Below are 13,593 nucleotides of genomic sequence, written 5' to 3'. Positions count from 1 at the left end.
GTCGCATAGTGCACAAAATGTAATAAAATTATAATTGGGGCTATGGTATTACTCTATAGCTTGACTTTATAGCCTAGGGGACTAAGGCCTGAGAGAAGGTAACTAGCGCCGCAGTCGTGCCATATGTCCACACAAGTCGATTTACTGCAAATGGACGCCTTTGCTGCTGCGTGCGTTCAAAAAACGTGATACCCATGTGGCGTTGGCGCCTTTGTAAACGTGCATGTTTTCCACTCGTTCATCGCGTTCAAAGGCGGCGTTGACACCTGCCAAGCAAGCTGATCTGCCATTTTATCAAGAGAGCTCGTGGTAAATAGTTGGCAACGCGAACAGTGCCGTACGGTCGCTATTTCTTGAACATGTGCCTTCATTGCCAAAGCCAATTTTTGAAGCGAAAAGCCGATCAGATCTTCACGCCCTCAGGGTATCATGTCAATTCTTCAATGCTATTCGATAGCTAACTGAAAAAGGCTCGTCATAAGTCTGTGGCCCGTTTCTCTTATCCGGTGTCATTGGGAGCACGTATCTCCAGACTGCTGTAAAAAACAACTTGTTTCCCGCACTACAAAAGTAAAAGCTTTCTAGTTGCTGCAGCAGTTGCTGTTAATTTGAGTAGCAATGCTGCGGAACACTTTAGCCAACCGTCTTTTCCACCTTAATTACGCGCATAGCGCAATGCTAGCTGTGTAATCACGTAGACTTTATTGTCATTTGCAATTGAGTAATCAACGGGCTTTCCATTCCTCAGGTGCGTGACAAACTGACCACGACATACGTCCAGAAGTCACGATGCTGTCGAACGTCGACTTGCTTTCCAACTGTGAGCGTGACTTCATCAAGACCGCAGTCTCGGAAGATAAGCGTGTCGACCGCCGGACTTCAAAGGAGAGCAGAAACGTGCGAGTCTCCTTTGGCCTCGACAGGGGATGCTGCGTTGCCTCGCTCGGCGACACCAAGGTGCTGGTGCAGGTAAGGGTAGCCAATTGTTGATCGACGTTGCTTTTTTTTTTTTTCAACGTGACACTAGCCCGGATGGTTGAACATAATCAAACTTTCTACAACTGGTATGCAGGTGTCTGCTGAAATAATAGTACCCAAACCTGGAAGGCCGACGGAAGGAGAACTCTTTGTGAACCTTGAACTGTCACCGATGGCGGCACCACACTTTGAAGCAGGTCGACTTGGGGACTATGGTGTCGAGGTTTCTCGCCTTTTGGAGCGCTGCATTCGTGACTCTCACTGCATTGATCTCGAGTCTCTGTGCGTGGTGTCCGGTGAGAAGGTGTGGGCACTTCGGGTTGATGCGCAAGTGTTAAACCATCAGGGTAACATTGTTGAATGTGCTGGCATAGCAACGATCGGTGCGCTCATGCACTTTCGTAGGCCTGATGTAACTGTCATTGGGACAGAAGTGACTGTCCACAACCCAAGGGATCGTGAACCAGTTCCTCTGCACCTACACCACTATCCTTTCCTTGTGTGCTTTGCCTTCTATGACGACGGAAAGACCGTGCTTATTGACCCTACTGATCTGGAAGAACGGATTGCCGAGGGACTTCTGTTTATCGCTGCAAATGCCCATGAAGAGATCTGTTTGTTGCATCAGCATGGTTGCACTGTTCGCAGGGATTTGGTGTTGCTCTGTTCCAGACTGGCCTCGGTGCGCGCCAAGACACTCGCTGAGAAGATTAAAGCTGAAATTGCCAAGGATGATGAAGGTAGGATGAAGAACAGGAGGGTTGGTTTTGCCGCTGCCCTTGAAGTTGATGAGGATGAGCATCTGACAACTATGTTGGAGCCAGAAAGCATCGAAATCGACAACGTGGAGCTACAGAAACCCCCTACGCCCCTTACTGAAAGAACAATCACAACAGTCAACACACCAGAGGTTGTATCCAAAGCCAAGGTGTTCTTGGAAGGCTTAGGGACAGCGGTGATTGGAAAAGGTGGTCCTAGTAAATGGGGTGTCTTGGAGCATTCAGATCATGCAGGCAAAAATGCAGGAAAAGGTAGCAGAAAGAGGAGAGGGCCTTCGCTACAAATGGCAGAAGACGGAAGCGACAGCAGCGAAGAGGAAGAGGTTATTGTACTTCAACCTGAAGACACTAATGCGAATACAAGGGCTGCACAACAAATGGAAAGCACTGCTGAGGATGATGAAGGTGGTTCATCTCGTGGGTGGTATCCAAGGACTCCATTTTGAATGCCAGGTGCGTGCGTGTCTGTATGCGTGTGCCATACTATAGGTCTTACTCTTAGTGGCAGCAAAATGTCGGGGTAAGGTTTTTATGATGTCATTGTGTGTATGGCTGTTTTAAGCATGGACAGAAAATTGACCGTAGGTTTTTAAGCAGCTCACACTAATCAAATTAAGGATTCACTTAGATTGTGATGTTGGATCAGAACATCTTTTTTCCCATTGTTGCCTCCAGAATCTAAACTAGGTAATCTGCTTGCCACTTAGATAATGGTAGAGGTAAGTGAACAGGTGGCAGTTTAGGTTATGCAAATTTTTATATGTTTGTTAATATGCTTTCTGCATACCATTATCGACGTTTGTGAACATGGAATGATGGGAGGTGTTGCACGGCAATGCATGGGCATTGACATTTGGTTGTGGAAACTGAAAGGCACTTGGAATTGCTCATGTTTGAAAACAATAAAATGTGTCATGCCCCGAGATCCTGGGTCTTGTGTGGAAAAGGGCTTCTTCCATTTAGCTGCGGCATGAATGCAGATTATTTTGTTGCACATCAAATGCGTGGTGCTCAGAGTTGCAGAATGATTTCTATTGCTGTCGTGCACAGCAGTCCCAACCAGGCCATATGAATGGATGCTTTGTAGGGCTGACTCATATGCTCAAGCCATTGTAGTTAATCATGTTCAGGCAAGTTTAAAAGAAGTCCTTGTTTAGTCGCATCAGTATTTGGTTTAATTGGCAATGGTTCATCTTTGACGCAGCATGTCCAAGAGAAGAAACAGAAGAAAGGGAAGTGATCCACTACTTACTCACAGACTAAAAAAAGATTATCTGAAAGTTAACATTTATATACATAGCAATAAGCAAATATATACCAGTACAGTGATTCCACTTATGATAAAAAGAACTAAGTGAGAATCCAATCAGCTTGTCACACTACACACCTGAAACAGAAAAACGTTGACATTTGCCAAGCAAAGCAAATGGCTAATGTGTGTGTCACTTGTGAAGCGCTTCAATTACTTCTCTGGCGAGTTGGTTGGTAATGCTTAGATAACAGTGAGTTAAGTTGAGACTGTGCAGTGGTGGATCTACCTTGCTTTTTTGTCTCATCTTGCATGTGCTTCTGTGATCAAGGATAAATAATGGTTGCTGTAGTCTGTGATAAAATATTTTGTGCCCACGAAGGCAGATGTGCACAGAATACTTCAAAGTTTACTAGAAAATGGCACTAAGGTCAATGTGCCCCAAGTCATCGTTGTGGTGGTTGCTAGCTGATGAAGTGAAAGAAGCCTGTTACTATTGCACTTTCAACATTATGTTGTGTACCCTATTGCTACGTGCACTGATCTCTCAACATATCACTGAGCTTTTTTTAATTTTTTTCTCTACAATATGCTCACTCATTAGTTGAGTCATGGTTTAATGCCTGGTTCAGTGCATGGTTTAATGCCTGGTTCAGTGCATGGTCATGGTTTAATGCCTGGTTTAATGCATGGTTTAATGCCTGGTCATGATTTAATGCCTGGATCACAACCATTGTTTTAAGTAGTTTCCAGATGGCTTTCATGTGACGTCTTATCAGTGAACTGTTTGTAGACTGAACCGGGCTCTCGACCGTACTGTTGGAGATAAGCCAAAGATAATTGGATTACATAAATGTGCAGCTTCTCAAGTTTGCTATAGTGGAAACTACGATGACGCCATTGCAAGCAATCAGAGTTGTGGAAATGCGACACTTGTTTGAAACGTTTTCTTGTGTATGTGGACCTGGTGACTTTTGCTTCTAGTTTATATATAATGCCAGGGAATACCCTGACATTATATATAAATTAGAAGGTACATGAGGCGCATGCATGCATGTGCGTCATGCTTTGCTTTGAGAAACAACACCTAAGTGGCAATAAAGATATCGCAGTTCAGGCACACTTTCGAAATTGCGTCACATTTTTATTGCATTGTTTCCCCCTACTGTGATTGTTTTAAATAGTCATGGTAAATGATGTGGTAATTTGAACTACGATGTGCTGGTAATTTTTATTCGCCGAGTCAGAACGACACATTTCACGACTACCTCCTGTCGGTTCCTCCAAAGCCTGAAACGAAGAAACAAGAAAAAGATGACATATGTATTCCGCTTGTTTCTAGCGTTCTGATATGTACATTCTCAAGAAATACTAGGCATGTTAATGTCAACTACACTTGCTTGCCATTGCATTCTTTGGAATGTTGCAAAAATAGATAAAATCGGGCAAGGGCTCATCTGCGACGACTATCCAAGTGTGTAAATAGCCAAAATGCGTCGTGTAAGGAATGTGCCACAGCCAGGCTCCTCTGTCGAGCTTCTCTGAGGACATGCTGCGCCCCACCGTGAAGTCCGTGCATGCTGTTGAGCTTCCCTGAGGACATGTATGCCCAGTGGCAGGTACACAGGGACCGAAGTTGGCATGAAAGAGGTTTATTGGAGAGTGGCATATACTCGGTGGCACGCACAGATGCGAATGGCGATTAGCCCATATATTTTATGGGATAGGTGGACAGATTATCCAGAAATAAAACTGGTCCAAGCATGCCAAGAATGCTATTCGCATTAATAATAACTAATGGAAGCTTGAGATGTTCACTGTGCTTCCGAGCATGGTCCTACACAATGGCTTCGCATGATGATACGGTGAGATGAAACATGCCCAGTTTGAAATAATTTTGTAAAGGTCTGTGGAAATTAAGTCTATTGTTCTTGCTGTTTAGGGTGCTACTTTGCATCACAATTTCGTGGGCATTATCTTTACCACAGTAACTTCCGATCACGAAAACGCGCTAGGCTGATGATTATTGTAAGGCAGAGTTATGCCCTCAAAAGTGTAGGATATATAAGTGTGTCCTTAAAAATGCATAATAAAACGGTGTTTCAATAACTCTTTTACGTGAGAGTGACAGTTTATTATATACTTCACTATCCAGACTGCATATTCCTGCTGACTGAATGTGCTCCATTATGGGTTACTGAATATTAAGAACGGCAGTAAAGTATTCTATGGGCATTTACTCGAGCAAAAACAGTTGCTAATGTAAGTACAATTACGAGGTGCAGCCTATGTCGCATGGATCAACAAGCTTCATGTGAAGGTTAATTTCGTGGTGTAAATGTGTGATGTCATCATTTGTTGCATTTTATTTTGCTACTTTTGTGCATGAAACTCTAAAAAGATGGACCGATTTGGCACTTTACTGTTTAACTTGGCAAGGCTCTATTTCGGTAATTAACCAGCTTCAGAAAGATTGTGCTGCAATCTGTGATGTCACGGTGTACAGCTTCTGAAATAAGTGTCATTGCCAGCTGCCTTCCCTGTTTATGTTGTTCAGTTCCTATTGTTTCACAAGCCAAGATTTCTTCGCTATCTTAAAATTCAGCCACTGCCTCAGCTCAGAACTCCCAAGACCAACTTTGGGCCGTCCAGCACGGGAGCAGCATGGAGGCCGCACGGGAGCAGCAGCTCCCAGTGGCCATCTAGGTGGCCCCAGGCCCGAGCCTCCCAATCGCCAGATTCCAAATAAAGTTATCTTGCTCTGTTTATGCTTCACATTAATTTTATAGGTATAACAAATATTAAAACTACACAACAATGATTAGATCTATAGTGTTATCGGCTAATGCAGGATCCATTGGGAAATATACACAGAATGCAACAGTAGAGCAGTTCAAAAATGACAGCAAGAGTAAGAAAAAAAGCCTACCTTACTCAATATAAGTACCCACTGCTCCAGCATAAACACAACTAAGACAGCAATGTGCGCAGATATACAAATAACGAAAGTGTCTTCAAGATATTGAAAGAAGCGTTTTTATTTTACAGACGTGAAGTTCTCTGACATTTTGATTAGGTAGGTTACAACTAAATGTTTTGTTTGAGATGACCTAAGTTAATGTATTTCTTTGACCTCTTTTCAAACACTCTCAAGGTGAACTCGTTATCATTGTAACTTTCCTAGTTAAAAGTACACAATAGCCTTAAAACGTTGTGGAACTTGTCTGTCGATCTTGTCTACATCTATTCCAACTTAATCCTCCTTTTCTCCACTTGCCAGGCTCCTGCGCTTCATCTATCAAAATGTTCCTACTGCTTCAATCATAAATTACATACGCTAATTGTGAAACAAAATACATTCACTGTTGTGCAACTTCATTCGCAGTATATATCTATATATGGTATACGTCCCTTACCAGCAGATGTAATCACATCGCTCAACACGTTACCAACATCTGCAAAGTAAAAAAAAACTTTCAAATATTTCCCTACAAAATTTTCTGTGACCTTACCAGTAGCTGTGTATCCGTCACTCGTACAACTGTTTCCAAAGAACGACACCGGCTCAAAAGTTCTTTCAATGGGAGCAGCATGCACTGTCCTTTCGCCTGTGTCGCTGAAAGCATCGCCAATACGCTAGGAGTGAGTAGTGTTATTCATCGAAGATGGCAAATTAACGCAATTTTCACGACTCAGACTTTTCTAAATGTAACGCATTACATAAGGCATATAAGTTGTATCTCACAGCTAAACTGATTAACATAAAATTTCTTGCACTTTGAATAAAGAAGTCATATTAATTATTGACTGTCACAAAAATTTCATTTTGTGATACACGAGATGAAAAGCGAGGAAAATGTCACAGTCACGACAGGCAAACCATTGGTCACTGTAGCAGATTATTAGACAGCTATACGAAGTAAGGTTAGTCATTTTATCAGCAGCGTAAGCCGCTGTAAACAATCGCTTACTGAATTAAGAAACGTGTCGTGCAGCCTCAGGCAAACACGAACACAGCTCACTTGATGACCGCGGACACGCTGTCGGAACGCTGGTGTGAGGAAAAACGGCAGCAGCGGCGAGCGAATTGCCCTTCGTGTTGCCTCTCTTTTCAATGCGAACTGGGCTCGCGAGAACAGGGCGCACACGAAGCCATCAGATATTCCCGGTCGGCTAGCCTTTGAACCCATCGCAGGTTTCCTCCAAGATAGGAGGCACACTCAGCTGCCGCAGCTTAGAGTCACTGGAAAAAATTTCAGAGTACCGCAAAGGTCGGAATCTGACTGGCAACACTGAGTGGCCACCGCCATATACCTTCCAAGCCGACTGCGTCGCGGGAAGGCCGCTGTGTTGGAAGAGCTTGATATTCGGGGACACATCGGGTTGAGTGTTTACTGAAATACAAATACTTTGTGCCCAGAGATAATGGTTGCTAAGAACGAAAATAAAATGTTACGTTGTGCGAAGTAATGCAGCCGGTGGTTGTTTTGCACGCCGACCGTGTTTACTGCTGGAACTGTGCTACGATTGTGGGCAGTATCCGGAGCTTATGCACGCGTTCTTTTTTTACCCTTCCGCGGAGCGCGCTACGAAGGAAACATTTCGTCACTTCGAGCCGGAATGAGGCAAGCTTGTGCTTTTGGGCATGAACATCGTGAACCGCCGTCGGCTTCTATTGAAGGTTTCCAAGCAGGACGAAACTAACACCTGACAGTGTCACAGGCACGTACGTTCATTGTATAATTTCACAGGCTAAATCGGATACATCTAATTTAGTTTGTAAACGGATACCGCGCGTTCTCGATTCTGCAGGGCGACTTTGTCCGCCGTATACGCACGACACACTGCGACTGCCGTGTGCGCACCGGTGTTTGGCCGTGATCGTAAGACGATCTGTGCACAGCAGGCGTAAAAACCAACTTCGATGACCATTTTGCGCACTAAATCTTGTGGAAGGCCAATATGAGCCACTTGCGTGATTACAGCAACCTATATGTACTTCTGTACACTGATAATGAGCGAGAGTTTGCTACATTGCGATTTATGAACGTGGCTGTCTAGTGCGTTCATGAGCGGCTACTCTTCTCAACTTATTTATGACTGTTTTCATAAACTGCCATGATTTGCTGCCTGTGTAAAAAAAAAAAAAAAAAAAAAAAAATAAGCAGGAGCGCCCGCTGGTGACGCAGCACTTTTTTTTTCTAAGTTACATAGGCGATGTATAAAATTCTTGTACTTTTAGAGCGGCTTATGTAACATGCATAGTGACAGAGTGAAACTAAAGCTACTGGGTGTTCTGTTGTTTTGTATTTCTTGTTATGCATCAAGCACAACATTATTTCGATATGCACCGTAGCATTTCAACATAAAACATAATATGTATGCTGACTTCAGTTCATTGCATGTGCTCGGCTTACAAGCTCAAAATTTGAAGCATGTGTTGTGAATATCACCTGGCCATTGCTTTCAAGCTCGAAATGCATATGTATAAATGGGCAAAGGATAAGTGGAAAAAAGGAGGTATCATGGGCCTCGTATTGGCCATGTTTTTATTGACTGCGATCGTCACGATCTGCGAAAAACAAGTGCCACATGGGTCGAGTGACTCGAGGCGCGAGCGCGCTCACGTGCGCGGAGAAATCATGCGAGTACGTGGTGCACGTGAGGACGCGGAATTCTCGCAAGACAAGTATGCCTTCGCGTGCCACGAGCACAGAATAACCGCGTGTGTTGAGCAACAAACGCGTACACGTGTACCCACGACAAGCGTGCAAGACGCGAACGATCCCTGCAATGAAGTCCTATTTTCGTAGCATCGATAACACCGCGTGCACTTCGCTTAAATATCTTCGAAAACATTGCCGAAAAGCACAAGCAAGGTGTACTTATGCCTCGCACACGCAGGTGTTTTTTGTAGGCTTGAAGCTCTCCCGGCCGATTCTGTGTAACCACGCAGAACGACGCTCTCGGTCATTTTTCCCGGTCGGAATCTAGAAAAAAGTCTTTCCAGACTCAGTTCTGTTGCTGCATCCGAAGGCGCAGCAGCCAGGCATGATTTCCTTGCAGTCAAATGCGAGCGCGACAATCGGAACACACACACACACACACACACACACACACACACACACACACACACACACACACACACACACACACACACACACACACACACAAAAAAAAAAAAAAAAAAAAACGTAGGGAACCTGCGCTGCCTGCGCTCTAACTCAGGCGGCCCGCCCGGCGCTTGGAAGGTATATGGCACCCCAGAGGTCACATGGCACGGTTGGGCCAATGAACGCGTCGGCGGCGCGGGGAAAACGAATGCGGTACTCTGAAATTTTTTTCAGTGATTCTACCGCAGCTGCATGGTCTAACCTGCCCCCCCCCCCCTTTCCTCCCTTGCGAGTGCGTGAAAACACCGCTGTATCAAGCGACCATCCTTCTCGGCTCACCCTTGCGAGCTTCCGCTCCCACCTACAACATACGGCGCGCGGACCCGTTGTTATCGCACTTGGACTTTATACGGAACGTCATGGCGACGCCGACGACAACGGTGGAAATTCGCCTGCATATTCGCCGGCGACAACGGTAGAAATTCGCCTGCATATTCGCCGGCGACAACGGTAGAAATTCGCCTGCATATTCGCCGAGGACAACGGTAGAAATTCGCCTGCAATTGTGTTTGCTGCCGCAAACACAATTAGGATTCCAAAATTTCAAAAATGCTGAGAGCAAATTTACAAATTTCGCTCTACAATTTTTTCAATTTACTGAGCCGCACCTTATAGCGTGTTTAAAGCAGACATGAACATGTTAAAGAACAGCTCGCCTTAATTCGTTATGTCGTTCGCGTGACTTTCGCACGAGTCGTATTCGCAAAGAGCGACATATTGAGCAACCCGCAACATGCTAATAATTTTATCAGCTTTAGACGCTCGTTGAGGTTGCAGAATTTTCAAGGAAGCTTTCTTTTTATTTTATTTTAGCGTTGATGTGCCGGTTTCTAAGATATGTAAAAATTGTGGTTTTGTAGAACTACAACAACAACAAAAATGTGGTCGTATAACAAGATTTTCCAGTCTTCAGCTTATGTACGTGTTAATATGCAAGCAGAATGTACTCATTAAATACGCTTTTGTTTCCACGAATATTGATAAGCTGCCATTCACAACTAAACAGTGCTCGCCAGAGGCACTACGAGCCATTTTGGTTCGTGGGAAGGTTTCTTTCTTGTGACCCAGGTATAGTACGCTGATACTTGGCGCAGTTGCTCAGACCATGTATAGTGCGTACAGGAGCGAATCTTTTGTCTATAAGTATTACAGAATAGGTGCCAAGGGAAGGAAAACACGATCGAGGGCAGCAGAAGTAGTCCTATGGGAACAAGAAATTTAGAGGATTAAGATGGAATTGACTGACACTGGACATGGCAGGTTATGCCACAACATGGGACGTTGTGAAGCATTGTTTCCTTAAATATCAAAATGGAGCATCAGGAGCAAATGAGCAGTTTGTCTGCATGCCAGAAGTTGTTCAGGTAGTCCAAATGAACGTTACTCATGCAGAAGGGAATTACTCTCTGGGCTTGCTCCACTGCATAAGTTCTCACGTCTTATGTTTACTATGGGCGCTGGGATGAAATTCATCGCGCTTTTACTCTAATTTTGTGTTGAGCTGTACACACTAGAGGTTTTAAACTATTGAAAAATATTTTTAAAAAATATTTGCATTTACGAATTATGACTATTTCATTCAAGGACCAAAGCGAATAAGCCATTATTCGATTGGTTATTTAATTTTTTGCATATTTCATGTTGCTGTAAATGAGGAAGTTCCCAAGAGCCAGTTATGGAAATTACGACACACAATTCTGATTTAAGGTAGGCCGAATGGCATGTGAAAGGCGAATGCTTGTACTAAAGAGACCAAAGAAAAAAGAAAACAATGGAAAAAGAACCCTAAGTCCGGTGCGAATTTTACGTCAGGAACACTTGACTTATAAAGAGAAGTCAACAGCGGTCGTCATTGGATGAGGTGTGCACGTCTAGATGGGATGGGAAATGTGCATTCAGAGATGGTGATATGTGGGCTGCATCTTATGTAGAACTATATTGATGCACATAATAAATTGTTGGTCAGTTAAAAAAATTCACAGACGATTACGATACTCCCCAACGCAAAGTTTGAGCGCAGTTCTATAAGTGTTTTCGATTTCGCAATATATTGGCTGGCGAGCACAAAATGTCTCGCGCGGCACGTTGCAAACGGAGCGAAGCGATGCAAAACAAGTGACGCTCAAGCACAACGATAGCGGCTAGCAGAGTCGGCGATCGTCGAAAATCCGATCTGCGGGTCAAGCACGTTGGCTTTTATACTTGACTCATCGAAGGTTCCGCTGTAATCAAGAAAGTACTGCACAATTCGCGCCGCTTATACAATCAGATTAAAAATACTATTGCGCCATCTCGTATTCTCGTGCGGCGCTTTGCTTTCTTCCTCACTCTTTCGCCACACTCTCCTCCACTTTCCACCTCGCGTTCTTTCATCGCCCGCTGCGCTCCGCGTTCGCTTTCACATTTCGCTGTGCTCGTTCGATCGGTTACGCCGAGCCACGCCGGGGCTCAACGCAGGAACGGATTAAAAGAAAATGAAGTGCTTCTATCATGCATTTTGGGAATGGTGCAATCGTAACACGGTAATGGGATTTTCTCGACTTACCAGCCCCTATTCCCGAACAGGTAGCCTAGTAGACCGCCCGTAGCCGCACCAGTCCAGAAGCCAGGTCCTTGTGATGTGCTGGCGGGCGAAATTACCGGACCGCAACCTGCCGAGTTGATGCGACAAGACATACACATTGCGAAGTTGCGCGTCACGTCTGTGGATAGTATTTGTGTTCCGACTGACAGAACGTATTCCGCATCCTCAGTGACGGATACGAAGGCTACAAGTTGCCGCGAGTCGTTGTACGCTAAAGGTAGTTCTAAAAGGGAGTACGGTAGCGCGATTCAAAGACGGGACAAAAGAAGACACAAAGGGACACACACAGCGCTATGTGTGTCCCTTTGTGTCTTCTTTTGTCCCGTCTTTGAATCGCGCTACCGTACTCCCCTTGAAGATGCATTACCAACAAGCCCACATTGCAACACTCGTGAACTGTAGTTCTAAAACCAGGCGCCACCAGATTATGACAGCGTTTACTAGCGCAGACGTCAGGCCACTGACAAAATATCTTTACGAATGAAGATATAGTTGAGTTCGTCCCCTTGTGAGCCCGAGCTTTCTTGCGGTAGGTCAGCAGCTGAGAATATTCGGCGCGCACCGACTGTCTGCGATCATGAAACAAACTCTTGACATTTTTTTTTGCAGATTTCAAACAAACGCACTCATCGCGTCGAGAATGCCGTGACCATAATTTATGGGAAATGCGGCAGCGCTACGCGTCGCGCCACCGCCACGAACTCAAAGAACAATCCCACGTGCTCCTCTCCTGGCTTTTCAGACGCTTTCTTCGCGCGTCGTGACGTCAGCAGGGTGCTCCAGATGACGTCATCAGGGGTAGAAGCTGTCGATTGGGCGGTCGTCGAGGGACGAGAGCGCCAACATGGAGAGAGCCGACTGTGTGTTCGGAAAATGGAGATTGGCTCGCCCATAGTATAGTGAACTAGAAGGGTAGAACACCATACCCATAGTAGTGTGTCTGGCCACCCTGCCCTTAGAGGGACACTAAACTTTTTATGGAGCTTCTATTCAGCTTCACGCGCAGGACGATCAGGGGCGGATAATGGAGGAGCCTTTCTTTAGGAGTGCGGACGCAATCTGTAGCCTTCGCTGGCACTGCGTAGAGTTGGTGAGCGTATGTGGTAAGGGGGAGAGAGAGCGCGGGTGGGGAGGGCAACGAAAGAGAGCGAGAAACAGCGTCGGTCGCGTACTCGTTTATTACACCTATAACCTTGCTGTTGCTGCACCATTTCAAAAATGCTATTGCCGCCATATGTTCTTGGTAGACTAGTACATACGTAACTAACTTCGAGCTCAGTTTGGGTTCTTGCATGACGATATATATATATATATATATATATATATATATATATATATATATATGTATATATATAGGTTGTTTATTTTACATACGAAAGGCTAGAGACATCACATCCCACGTCGCAAGCTGCCGTCGCCAGCTGCGCAACAATAATCTCTACCGAGAAACGTATGCGGGGAGCGTTACGTGCTTCGCATTGCTATTACGAACGCCTTATAATTAATTTTGTGGTTCGGATGCTTTTTTTATAGCGAAGTTATATATGGCTAGCCGATTCGACAGTACGTCTGTCGCCTGTACGCCGAAAACTCCGGCGCAACCCCATGCGCATGCGCGAAAAAAAAGGCGTGCGATTGGCTGCGCCGGTAGTGACGTCGTTGCATCCCGTCGCAGCCGAGCGCGCGCGCGCAACAGTTTCTCTGCGGCCCCGAAATGGGTAGGCCACCCGTCATACGCACTCCTGAGGAGCAGGCAGTTTTCTTCGATCACCAACGACGCGAGCAGAATCAGGAACGAGCTCGTCTGCGCCGTGCCGATGCTGCAGCCCG

At 45.1% G+C, this 13,593-nt stretch overlaps 2 protein-coding genes across 6 annotated transcripts in view; one reads left to right on the top strand and one right to left on the bottom strand.

Annotated features, from left to right (window-relative positions):
- The first annotated feature begins 131 nt into the window (after positions 1 to 131).
- Positions 132 to 5,772, top strand: Rrp45 (exosome complex component Rrp45). 3 transcript variants are annotated; one of them, XM_055075147.1, is made up of 4 exons: positions 132 to 309; positions 749 to 969; positions 1,073 to 2,210; positions 5,612 to 5,772. In XM_055075147.1, the coding sequence occupies exons 2-3, from the start codon at positions 790 to 792 to the stop codon at positions 2,201 to 2,203; spliced, it is 1,311 nt and encodes a 436-aa protein (XP_054931122.1). In that variant the 5' UTR covers positions 132 to 309; positions 749 to 789; the 3' UTR covers positions 2,204 to 2,210; positions 5,612 to 5,772. The 3 variants fall into 3 exon arrangements, with proteins under 3 accessions (XP_054931122.1, XP_050041683.1, XP_050041682.1); XM_050185726.2 differs by lacking the exon at positions 5,612 to 5,772 and having other exon boundaries at positions 1,073 to 2,682; XM_050185725.3 differs by lacking the exons at positions 132 to 309; positions 5,612 to 5,772 and adding an exon at positions 320 to 424 and having other exon boundaries at positions 1,073 to 2,682.
- The window catches only part of LOC126539032 (store-operated calcium entry-associated regulatory factor-like), a 27,199-nt gene continuing 17,349 nt past the window's right edge, over positions 3,744 to 13,593 (bottom strand). For 2 of the 3 annotated variants that reach the window (XM_055075148.2, XM_055075150.1), the window contains 4 exons: positions 11,725 to 11,830; positions 6,519 to 6,622; positions 6,423 to 6,461; positions 3,744 to 4,296 (listed from right to left, as the gene is read on the bottom strand). In XM_055075148.2, the coding sequence (XP_054931123.1) occupies positions 4,271 to 4,296; positions 6,423 to 6,461; positions 6,519 to 6,622; positions 11,725 to 11,830 (275 nt within the window). In that variant the 3' untranslated portion in view covers positions 3,744 to 4,270. The remainder of the gene's footprint in view (positions 4,297 to 6,422; positions 6,462 to 6,518; positions 6,623 to 11,724; positions 11,831 to 13,593) is intronic. The other variant, XM_055075149.1, reaches the window with a different exon arrangement.

The sequence above is a fragment of the Dermacentor andersoni genome, chromosome 11 (assembly GCF_023375885.2).
Source record: "Dermacentor andersoni chromosome 11, qqDerAnde1_hic_scaffold, whole genome shotgun sequence".
NCBI lineage: Eukaryota > Metazoa > Arthropoda > Arachnida > Ixodida > Ixodidae > Dermacentor > Dermacentor andersoni.
The sequence above is the reverse complement of the archived record's forward strand: the minus strand, read 5'-3'. Positions and strand labels throughout refer to the sequence as shown.

Excerpts from the sequence above, each read along its gene's own strand:
- Rrp45 (XM_055075147.1), top strand. The coding sequence starts at position 790 with ATGCTGTCGAACGTCGACTTGCTTTCCAACTGTGAGCGTGACTTCATC. Across the intron at positions 970-1,072 it reads ACACCAAGGTGCTGGTGCAG|GTGTCTGCTGAAATAATAGT; the intron begins GTAAGGGTAGCC and ends ACTGGTATGCAG.